The 12745-nt window shown below is 36.8% G+C and overlaps 1 protein-coding gene across 1 annotated transcript in view; it reads right to left on the bottom strand.

The window, feature by feature from the left end:
* Positions 1–5895, bottom strand: part of APOB (apolipoprotein B) — a 36405-nt gene extending 30510 nt beyond the window's left edge. The window contains 4 exon segments of the mRNA XM_086875703.1: positions 644–789; positions 1628–1743; positions 4433–4471; positions 5752–5895. Coding sequence (XP_086731829.1) covers positions 644–789; positions 1628–1743; positions 4433–4471; positions 5752–5809 — 359 coding nt within the window. The 5' untranslated portion in view covers positions 5810–5895.
* Between the last annotated feature and the right edge of the window lie 6850 nt (positions 5896–12745).

Genomic DNA, 12745 nt, shown 5'->3' with positions numbered 1-12745 from the left:
TTTTCTGTTAAACATATTTTAACTGTCTCAAGTTGGTTTGAGATCTCTAGCTTGTGAGACAAGGTGACTACTGAGGCACTGAAAGAAACGTGAAGGAGCTTGAATAAAATATGCACTGACAAGCACTAGAGACTAGCTGGGTGGAGGGAGTAGAAGAAATTAGTTACAAAATCAGATAAGTAAGGAAAAGATTAGCTACACAGGCTGTCAGAGATTTGGATTGGAAACCTGGACTTCAGTCTCAAATACGTTTCTATTGCACAGTCTGTTAGCAAAGGAAAATTATCTCAAACCAGCTGAGTGCAGCCATTTGAGAATGTGCTTACAAGAAGGAATGATAATTACACTACCAAGAATCTTTTGGGGCTCTACCCAACAACATCCTGATGTAGACAACAGAAATTAACAAACAATTCCAGGTGAAAATCTTGTATGTAAAATTCCCTTCCCTACTGGCAATTGAGATCTATGTTAATCCTAAAGTGTATCAGGGAGAGTTTTCCTGTGGAACCAGCTTATAAATCTACCATGTTATCATGAAATATGTTCCATGCCTAGAAAAACATAATCAGGGTGACCTGTTTACAGTTCAGCCTGTCCCATGTTAAGGCCCCAAGTACTGAAGATAATTGATATTGCTTACTTGGACATGGCACTTGCAAAGTCCTCAGAGTTCTTGGACTTTTTCAGAATAGCCCTTCCCTCAGTGTCAACACCAAATGTCTCCCTCAGGGAGCAATGCATTGTCCTCAGGTTGAAGCGGCACAGCTGGGGTACCTCCAGTTCAACCTGAAAACACAAATATTATATGTTATTCTTTTTAGCATTATCACATTTCCAGGATCACTCTGATACTGCTTTGAAAATTCCTTGGGTCTTGTAAAGTGTCAGGATTACCCTGCCACCAGCAGTTGGGAAAGACTCCAAAGTGCTCTAAATAGCTTAAGGTAACTCCACAGAGGAGATAAGAGGGCAATTGCTTGGTGAATGGCATGGATCATACTAAATGAGCAACTTAGGTTCTGAGAATTTTGAGTATTAGAACTGTATGAAAACTTGAGTCATTACACTGATCAATGTACTTAGACTCTATCAGAACAGTATGTGCTAAATAAAAAATATTTTTTCCGTTATTCCATTTCAGGAAAAACCCTCAAATCATGATGGGAAAGGTTTGGGCAAGATAAGGTGCTGCTGGGTAGTTAAATGGCCTATGGGACCTTTTACTCCTACGAGTCTGGTATTGTCTTGAGTTACCATCAGCAGACTCTCATGTGACCTTCATGGCATCAGTGAGTTATTTTATTTCAACTTCAGAATGTTTGATGGATATTGGTAGACTGAGCCTGGGAGCTAAGGAGAACTGAAGTACCAGGTCATGCCCCTTTCTCATGTCAAAGTACAGTCAGGCTGGGATTGAAACGCAGGGGCGCAGAGGTATGAAAGACTTCTGCCATCCACAGTGCCCCCTAGAACAGGGAAGGCTTAGTCTTCATGATTCCCAGTATGTGCCCTTCAAAAGGATGATCTTGTTTGGAAAATCATTGAAGGATGCTCCCCAGCTGCCAGCTCCCATGTTGTTAATTACAAAGTCCCCAACTGGGTGTATTTACTCCTCTTTGCCTACCTTGCAAGTGATCTTTGAGCCGCTTCGAGAATCTGCTGTTCCTGTGATCCCACTCGATGTCTCTGCTTCATATGAGTAAACATATTTTCTGAGTGGTTTAAATCTGGTTGCATCCTCTGCAATTGGGAAAATGAGAGTGTTTATGACCTGGGTAGGATATACAAATGTAATCCTTACAGTGCACGCTTAGTGTTGTGTAACTAAAATTAATGCCAGAAAAAGGAAGCCTGAAGTCCCACACCCCAGAAAAAACTCCTTTTACCGGAATATCTTTCAGACAGGGAAGTGATGCCTTCATGTCAGTTGGGTACTTTCTGAAGTATAGGACAAAACTTGTGGGAGCAGCATAAGTTTTGGGGTCTACTGCTCAGATGGGATATGACAGTGTGACCCCACCTGTCTTTCAAATCACACCCAAAAAGCAAATGAGAAAAACAGGAGAAAACTTGAAGTGTGAAATTGTTTTAAAAACTACCCTATGGCTTCTAAATTGAGCCAATCAAATTGCAGTTTTCAAATTGGTAATAAAAACATTCCTTTCAGCTCAGGTTTTTCCACCATAATGCAAATGCAAAGAGCTGCTTTACTAGTCACATGACTGAGACTGAAAGAGAAAAACCCACAGAAATAGACAGAACACCAAAACTACCATTCCTCAATACAATTTTACCCAAATTTATGGAGGATCTTTCTGCCACAGACTCTCTGAAATACGATTTACTCTAATTCACTTATTAGATCAGAAAATGTTACTAGGGTAGATTATTTTTATTGGGTATAAGCTTTAATTACATGAAGAACATCCAGAACAGGGGAAAAGCACTAAATTATGACTAAGACTAGTACAGGAGGGAGTATTTCCAGAAGTGTTTCTCTTTCTATCAAAGGAAGCCACAAAACCTAATAGGCTTCCTCAAAATAATTATTTTCACCTGTATTTAACCTGTCCCTGTTGCCCTCAGACCAAATCATCCGAAATTTTAAACCCTGCAAGCAGAAATGAACGTGGTCATTCCTATGAATATCTATCTATCTATCTAGCTAGCTAGCTAGCTAGCTAGCTAAAGAAAAAAATAGACTCCATGTCAAATACAGGTATATAAGATATTCCTTTGGTGTCTGGAATGAGTAGCATAAGCCAAACAATATCCTCAATCACAATTTGCTTCCACTAAAACTACAGGCATTGTTTTAAACTGAAGATGATGATCAGGCACTTGAAGTGTCTGTGTTGGAGCAGTCTAGATCAATCTGAAGCAGAAATTACTGTTCCTTTGGTTTAGACTGAGCAACTCACTGGAACTGATTCTGTTGTGATCCTGAATAAAAGGCAATTTCCTAAATTGCTCCTCTGTGGTTATTTGTGACTGCCTGACCATATACAGTCCTGATCTACTTTTACAGAAAAACCAGAGATAGGTAATCCCAGTGTAAACCCAAATTCCCACCATCAAATCTGTATGACTTTGCCTGCCCATCCCTGCAGGAATGTTGCTTATTCTTCTTCTATCAAATCTTTGTCATGCCAGAAGCCAATGACAATTTTAATATTGCCCTTTATGTCACACCATTTCATACACAGGGACGACAACAAATTAGTACTATAAATCTCTTATTTCCTCACTGCACTATCACTTTTATAAGCTTTACATACTTTAATAATGTTTTATCTGAGATTATATTCATGTAATTGCTGAACAGAATTATTGCAATAATAGCTAACTGTCATACAGTAATCAGCATCTTTAAAAAAATTTGAAAACTTAATTAAATTATCTATTTAACCCTGAAATTAGCTGCTATTAAAAGATTCATCACTAACCCTGTCACTTTGGTTATCCTGGTCTATAAATGTATTCATAAAAAACTTGTAACACCAGTATCTACATTGCTAAAGTAAAAAAATATTGCTTCATATTCTGCTTTTAAACAGAAATCGATGAAAAAGGAATAGAGAAATTATAAGCTTAAAAATACAAATAACAAATAGTAATTGTATCAAAAACTAAACAAGAAATTGGCAATGTAGCCCAGCAGCCTTTGAGGTGGTTCAAGCACCTGAAGTAAACAAAATTTCCTGGAGATGGTGCTAAAGCATCCAAGAAAGGAAAAAAAACCCAGACCCTGAAGACTAAGAACAAACCAACCCGTTCAGTACTTTGACCCTGTGGTGGAACATTATGTATCTAACCGAGCAGTCAGGGCCAGTCAGAGTTCATTACAAAGATAGCACCCAAAGTCAGCATTTCCTGACTCTTGGCTTGTTTAGAGAAATTGCTGTCCTTGCTGACAGAGTTGATGATTTATTCCACAGGTATTTAGTTAGATACCTAAGTGCAATTCTGTGAGTTTAGCAGCAGCTGTGAAGGGTAAATAAAATGTGAGATTCAGCCCACGCTGAAGTTTAGTGTATGTAACCTCACTGTTAAAGCTTCACATTTGGTAATCAGGGATTTCTAGATTAAGGAATTTGAATCTGACAATTAAGAAATAAATAAAAAAACCCCAACCAAACAACAAACCTACAAACCCAATGGAAAGGAGTTTCTTAATGGGAACTTTAAGAAAGTTCAGAAACTCAACCTCAACTTGTCCAATCTTAGGAAAGTTTTAAAATTATTTGGACACAGCCTAATGGGTAATTGAATACCTACAATAAATGGCAAGCAGGACTTAAGAATATTATCGTGACTTTCATTTAAGTTAAGTTCAGAAGAAAAGATTAGGAAAACTCAGGCTTTGAAAGATGCATTCAGTTAAAATAGTGGCATAAGATAACAAAAGGAAATGCAAGTAATCATTTACTTGAACATCCTGGATTTCCATTTTCAGGTGATTCTTCTTCTGTAAAAAAACACAAACATCATTAAAAGTTGGAAAAGCTGTTTACAAAAAAAGTTTGTAAAACAAGAGAGATGAAATATACCATATAACATTTTGCTTTTAAATTTTTGTCTATTTGACCACACAAAAATGCTGCAAAATGGATGAATGGCTATACTCTAGCTTTTGTATGTTTAAAGACAACTCTGAAGATTAATACTAAAATTCTCTGCCAATAAATCTTTTCTGAATATTTAGAGTTCATTCCTTGAAGGAAAAGAGCTCTGGTTGGAAGCCTATTCAAGAAGAATCATTTGCTCCAATCAGTCTTAGATATGTTTCATATGACTCTATTTAAATTAAATAAAATAAAATTAAAATAAATTAAATTAAACATAATCTACTATTTTTTTTTTTTTGCATTTATTGGATGCTATGTCATTCTTTGGGATATCACACATGAATATTTACACACAGCACTTTTCACCATGTTCTCTGCACACAACAACTGTATAGAAATAGACTGTCACAGCAACAATAGCAACAGAAATGCTACTATTTCTATTAAAATAAAATTAATAATATTATTAATAACAATTAGAAACAAGGTTTATTGTATAGCAACACATTTTTGCAATGTCAGTCAGGAACAGAATATTAGTTCAACAAAGATGATTAATTAGTCCTTCATATAAAACTGGACCTCTAGACTCACGTTTCTTCTTAAGCTCCCTGAAGCCTTAGATAAGGCTATCAAGCTGTATTCTAAAAAGCCACTTTTTGGGAAGCAAGAATAGCTCACAATGCATAGCATCATATTGATTTCAGTTGTCATTTCTGATCTTAGGAAAAAAAAACTCTACTTCTTTTACTGATGACTGTGCCCCTTCAATACAAAATTGCATTTAAATTGCCTGCCAAATACAATTTCCTTTACTGCTCCCTCTTCATGTTTGCTGCAAAATAGGTTGGTAACAGCTGGGCCAAGTGTGCATGGTATCCCCAAGCTACAGTAGCTGAGGGTTTAAAAAGATAATGCTACAGAAAAACACTGAATGCCTTACAAGTTACAAAATACATTAAATCTGTTCAAAATCCATTAGGCAATATTCATGACTTTTCTGCATTGGGATCCTCCTATGACTGCCCATTCCTATGAAGGGAAGAAATTTTATCTTTGACACACTGAACCTAATTCTATAAGCCATGGTCCTTTTGATTTTATTTTTTTTTAATATTGTTGTTTTAATGGGCTCATAAATAAAGCAGTAAAGAGCATGGACATAAAAGAGAGTACTTACGTGTGAGAACACCACTGCTGAGCAGCAGGGAGAGCAGCAAGAGCTGCACAGGGCCCATGGTGAGCCCTGGTCCCTCTTTCCACCCTTTCTTTTCCTCTTTTTTCTTCTGTCTTCAAATCTTCCCTGCTGCCTCAGAGGGAGAGTGAGCCTTCTGACTTGGACCTCCATTTATATAGTCTGTAGCAAGCAGCTGAGTCAAACAGTTTAGAAAGCTCAGAGCAAATTGCCAAAGGTCCAAAGGTGAGAGTCCCAGATCCTCACTGCGCTCCACACCATGCCCTGCTTTGGTTACTGATAGTCACAGAAACATTTAGGTTGGAAAATACCTCTAAGATCATTGAGCTAACCTCCAGCAAACTGGGGACTCTCCAGTTAGTCAGGACTGCTCATAAATGATTGACAATGGCTCAGCAAGCATTCCTGCTGCCTCCCCATCCTTCCTCCTCTGAGAATCGAAAACTATCATTTTGTGAACTCTGTGATTTCATGACGAATCCAAACACTCCTAAAATACTATCCAAGTGCCTCTTCTTCCTTGCCTGCCCCTTCTGAAGAGTTTAGAGCCTTCCACTATTTAGATCCAGTAATTCAAGTCATCCCACCATGTTCCCATGATGGCCACTACATCACTGATTCTCTCCTGCACAACGGCTCCTCCGGTTTCATATCCATGTTGTGTCGCACTTGAGTTGTGCTTCTGGTCCTGCCACCTTTGGAGGGGAGAAGCTCTAATTCCTATGTGATTATTCTCAGGTGCATCCACTGTCTGTAACACATCAACAACTCTTTTGTCTTTGCTGCCACAAAAGCAGGTCCCCACGCCTCACCTCTGCTGAAACGGCAGATCAAAAGACTGTGGTAGGACACGGTCCCTCAAACACTGGCATGCTGCCCCAGGCTTATCTGAAGGCAGAAGACTGAGATGGAGATAAGTCACACTTCCAGTTCACTGGTGTTTTCCTTAAGCAGAGTTTTAAGCGCAAAATCCCTCAGCAAGAGACTCTAACAATGTATTCATATAAATGTACCACATCTACATAAGAGTGATTACAATGCATAAATTAGAGATAGAAGAAATTATCACTGAATCACTCTTTAGTATAGATGCTGAGAGGCTCAAGAATAAGAGTACTTGAGAAAATGAGAATATTGTGCAACTACTGGCAGGAGATCAAAAGTGTTTTTTTTCCTTTGGAACAAAATTTGTCATATGTTTTTTAAAAATATTTTACTCTGACTTGAAATATTCAGGTAAAAGAGATCATGCATATGTTGAAAGTAAGCTCTGTATAATGCTTTTATTTTCTTATTTTTAGGTTAAATTTTTGCTTGCTAATAATAGCAAAGATATGAAAACAATGATAAATTTTATCTGAATGAAGACAATAAACCTATAAATAAGGTAAACTTGATTAAACGCAAACAGCTCCCCCTTTTTAGGGTTATGTGTATTGGCAAAAAAGACAGGGTTTATGTCATGAGAAATTCTAGTAGTTTGAATTCTTTCTCTACTCATATTTATCAAAGCTAACTGCAGTAAAAAAAATTGACTATGGAAATATTTAAGAACATTTTGTTCAGTAAATTTAATTTTCATATATCTGATCAAATGGAAATGTTTTGACATTCACATATTTAAATATTTTTCCTTTGCTTGTTGAGTCAAAAATCAAATTTTGGCTTAGCTAAGCAGTAATTTCTATAACCCTGAAATGTTACTATTTTACCATACATCATGGTAGTTATCTTTAAAATGTCATATTTCTTCATACCCTTTCTCTCTTGGACTTAGTAGCTGGATTACATTTCCCAGGGTGAACTGAGATCATGTAACTCCTGACATCAGCTCAGCTAAATGGTAACCACTGATGTATGATGGCTTGTATTTTCCAGTAAGGGAGGCATCTTTCTCATAGTCAGGTTTTTGTCTGATGACATTAACAAAAGTATGCTGTTTTACAGGCATTTCTTGCAAAAATTCCTTCCATGGATTCATTGGTGCTGGAGACACTAGGAAGACACCTTGTTGTTACCATTCTGGCTTCTGTCCTTGGCTTCTACCAATCAAAGATACAATAAATCAGTAACACATTTTTATTTTTTACTTCTAAAAGCAACATTTTTTGTTTACTTTTGTGCTCACAGCACCCCCAATATGTGCTGTGATATGTAAAAACGACGTTTTTTATAGCATGATCGTACCAAAGAGACCACACAAAGATAGCATTTTGTTCATGGCATTTAATTCATTTCTGCATGCAAACTTAAGGGCTTTGACTATTTCCTAAAACCTATTTACTTGTTCACTGTAGCACTGAAGATAAATAGAGCTCTGGAGTGCCCAGCATTCAGAGTTAGCTATTTCCCTGTTTTGCATGTGTCTCCTCACTGCCTTCACTGCCCAAGGTTTTTCGGGCTGAAGTTGAACCTGGCTGTATTAATATCATCTTGCATGGCTGTAAAAAGGTTACAAAAGTTATGAATCAGCTCATAAGCATGCAGGTAACAAGTGCACCAATCTGCTGCGACAGTTTTATACTGCTGTATTACCTAGTGTCCTTGATTTGGCTGAAGTAGAGTTAATTTTCTTCTTTAGTAGCTGGTGCAGTGCCATGGTTTGGATTTAGCATGAGAATAATGTTAACAGCTCACTGAAGTTTGGCTTGGTGCTTAGTGTTTACCCAAAGTCAAGATTTTTCAGTTTCCCACACCCTGCCAGAGAGGAGGTGCACAAGAACCTGTGGGGGAGCAGAGCCAGGACAGCTGTCCCAGACTGGCCACAGGGATATTCCAAACCAAGGAAGGTCACGCCTGGTGCATAAACTGGGGGGAGTTGGTTGGGAGCTGCCAATCACCACTCAGGGATGGGCTGGGCATTGGTAAGGGTGTGGGGAGAAACTGGGTTGAACATCACTTGTTTCCCTTGGGTTTTATCTCTCTCCTCTTCATTACAATTCTTCTGGGTCACAAAGCCCATTGCTTTTGCCTTCATCAGACATACTGCACCTGGATTGAATCAATGGTCTTAGGAAATGCAGGAAGTAGGACAATATTTCTGATATGCCAAATTAATTTTATACAGAGAGATAATTTGTGTGTGTGTATATTATGGATGTGCAAAATCTCTGACATGCTGTGGAAGCTGTAGCAATTTTGTTATTATTAAATATATAGAATTGAACAAAAAATCCATTTTGCATTCAGACTTTAACTGAGCCTTTTAAACTGATTTGAGTTTAAAGTTTTGTTCCTAAACCACATTGTGCATTTACATTTTATTTTTTGAAAACTCTTAGTTGTAGTTCTGATATTCATAATCTATATTTTTTTTCTTAAAAGAACAATTTATTTTATGAAACTCTGTCTTCAGACTTCACCTTTTTCCACTACTGCACAGAAAAATCTGCATCAAATCACACATCTGAATTCACTCCTTTCAACACTTGTACCTTCTAGTGAGGAGCTACTTTTGTCATGCCTGTTTTGGAAATGGCAACAATAGTTTTCTTAATATTGATATAACTAGAGAAATTCCATTAACTTTATTATGTATTCTATAGCATATATATAAAATATATTTTGTATATATTATGTAAGTGCATATGTTATAGATATGCCATGATATATTATAGAGTGTAGTTTTTTCATCTGCTTGGTGATACCAAGAGTTTCTTTGTCTCTTTGGAGACTGGTCAGGTGCATTGACAGTACTTCTAGGAGAGGTTTTTGCATAGTCTTAAGATAAGACTTCCTTAATTAACTCACTGAAACACTTGATTATGTTTTGCATCTCATTTTCATTCAATGACTTTTGCAAGGCGACAAAACAGTTTATAGAAGCAGCTATGGTTAGTAATAAGATACTTATATTCCTTATATTCCTTCCTACTTATATTCCAAACAATCATTTTGTCTTTCCTTCTGTCCCTCTTTTTCTTTTTTCTTCATTCTTTCTTCTCTTCTCTTCTAAGAAATGTACCCACTATGTGGCATTCACATTTTTATCTCACTTAGGTCAAGGCCCAGCACTTCTGTTATTTGGGAAACATCAGTCTTAGCCTTCTACTGTGTTTCCCAGTTCACAGTGTCATCTGTTTAGGTCTTAGCATGTCCCTCATCAGAGAAAAATGGTTGTATTTTCTGGTGAAACACCTATGGTGCTAACTATAACCCAGTGGCAACTGGGGGAAACTGTGTCTCCCAAAGGAGGTGTTGGAGGTGCATAAACATACCCTCTGTTTGTCTAAGAAATGCTGCCAGAAGCCTGCTGAGGCATCAAGAGTAGAAAAATATTTGGCAAAAGCCATCTCCTCCAGAATTTCTCTCCTTGTAGGTAGTGGAAAATGTTTCCTTTTTACATATTTATTTAGTTCTTTTGAGTATATTCTTGGGCAAAGGGTCTGACTTCTTTTAGAACTAACAAGAAAATGTACTGAATCCTTTGAACCTTTTATTCATACTCTCATTTCAAAGCAATAAACCTACTCAGTTCCTTCATTTTGTTTTGTCATTAGGTAAAGAAATTTGCTTTTCAAAACTGTGGTAGGTTGGATGTCTAAATTCACTTTTGAATTTTGCAAAGACATTCCTACACAAATGTTGTAAACCTCTGATTTATTCTCTCTCATCAACAAGGTGACATCATGAAGTACTTGATGTATTTCTAAACCAGTATTTTTTCCCCATTTCTTTCTTATTTGTCTACTTTCCATTCAAATACTTTCTTTTTATCTGACCACTGGAAGACTGATCGTATATTGTCTCTTTTACCATTAATAATACTCTTTCTGGTTCAGATGTTCAGTGCATCTGCAAAAAAAAGGCAAGAATAATAAATGACCCATTTACTCTCAGAATGACAATCTGGGGATTTCCTGTAGTAAAATTACATGCTGCTGTTCTAGTAACTTCCATTGAACCAGTGGCATTTTGTCATCTTTTCTGAGCAGTTGTAATGTGCCTGCCCTGCCAAAATATTGTATTCATGACATAAGTGGTTCAGTGAGCCATGGTTTTTGAGAACTCCAACTTGAAACTCTGTGCAACTTTTTGCTTCATGTCTCCCATGGTTTCTACTCTCCATCATTTTCATACTGCTGGAGCTCATGCTGTCTCCACAGGCTTTCATGTACACAGGATGCCATCCCTGCCTGCAAAATTCCAAACGCTTTCCCAAAATTAATTCACGCCACCACTGTGCTTTCTATGATGCTTATCCTCATCTCTGCATCTGGCCACTTCTCAGAGCCTCAGTTTTTTTTCCAGACTTACAAGCTGAATTCATCAAAACAGAAACAAGTTCTTCCTTTAGGCTTTAGGTTTTTTTTTTAAAAAAATTATTATTGTTATTTATTTTCAAATATTTATCTGTCACGTGCCAATTTTCTACTGAATACCATGTTTCTTCTGTATTTTCTACAGAATACCATGTTATTCAAACAGTAAAATACTGAGCCTTCTGCACTTCAATGAAATGGAAGCTTTGAATGTAAGAATTATCATTCATGGTAATAGTGCCTTGCAGTTTTTCTTTTTGCTGGCTTCTGCTGCTCACAAGTACTCTGAGGAGTAATGTTTAAATATTTTCCAGTTGTTTTGGAAGCTCGTTTTTTCCATCACTCTGAGCAGTTCATTTATCTTTTTGTTTTTGAGAGCTGTTCAATAATCATTCAAAATGAATAATTCTTACAGGTTGGTTTCATTCTCCCTGAGCCGATCCATCAGTTTGATCCATCAGATTCATATTGTGCAACACAGGTTTCTACACAATATTATATGGAATTATACTAGATCATCCCTCTTTTTAGGGCACTATTCTCCTTGAAGAGGGGGGAAAAAAAATCCATTTTCATACTAGTAATAGGGAATAAAACTACAGACAGACAAACTTTTCTTAGAGAGCATAGGAAGCCCTCACTATCAGCTTTCTCCTAATGTTAGATAATTAATGCTGCAGAAGAAGCCCCCTGTGAAACACCAGGTGCTCAAAGGCCACAAGGAAGTCTCTGTGGACTGAGCTCACACATGACAGCTAAGGAAATAGGTTTACCCAGTGTCTCATCTGAGGAGGAGAAAGAGGTATCTGTAGATAATTTTTCCCTTTACCTAAGGTGCAGATGCTATACAAGGAATAATAATAAAAAAAAAATGAGTCAGTGCTTCTGCATGATGTTACCAGGAATGAAAACGAAACACATGAAGGCACAAGAGTGACGACAGTAGATATGGCTGTCAGGTGGGGCTGAACTTTAATCTCTGTATTGACCAGGTTATAATTCTCATTCCTGGATGATGAACTGCACCTGTTAGGATGGAGGCTCTGAAATTTTAAAAAAAGGGGGATGTGTTCAGCATCTTATTGGTACTGACATCAAAGGTTTTTCACTTTCTGGTCACCTTTGAAAATGTAATTTTAATTAACAGTGGGCTCAGTTCCCTTCCCTGGGTAAAAATATTTTCAAAATTAGAAATATTATTGTAGTGGTTGTGATTTTAAATTCTAGGACAGGTCAAGAGTCACAGAGATTTGAGAAAAAGCCCTGCCTTTTATCTCTAAACACAAATTGTATCATTGAAATATCTTCATCTAACCCATACTTCTGAGTATTCTGCTGATTAAACAGCAAAAAATCTACTGATGATATCCAAAATTCTTCCTTTTTAGAAGACATCTGAGAAGAAAGGACTTTTTACCTGCTGTTTGAGTTCCTTTCTTAACTCAATATACCAGCCTAGATTAACATACAATTAACAGGAATGAAAACAATATTTTAAATATTTTTTAATATATTTAATACTAAGGTAATATAATTATTGTATGAAATAATTGTATCCTTACTTGTATGGGACAATATATGGGACAATATTGTGGTGCATAAAAATACTACATAATTCCCTATCAAAGGAACAAGTCATCTAAAATATGCTGTCAAATCTAAAACTTTTGCAGTATATTTTAACGTAACTTTGTAAGTAAAGCATTTCCTGTACTTAT

This window comes from Cyanistes caeruleus, chromosome 2, assembly GCF_971803275.1.
Source record: "Cyanistes caeruleus chromosome 2, bCyaCae1.hap1.1, whole genome shotgun sequence".
NCBI classification, from domain to species: Eukaryota; Metazoa; Chordata; class Aves; order Passeriformes; family Paridae; genus Cyanistes; species Cyanistes caeruleus.
The sequence above is the reverse complement of the archived record's forward strand: the minus strand, read 5'-3'. Positions and strand labels throughout refer to the sequence as shown.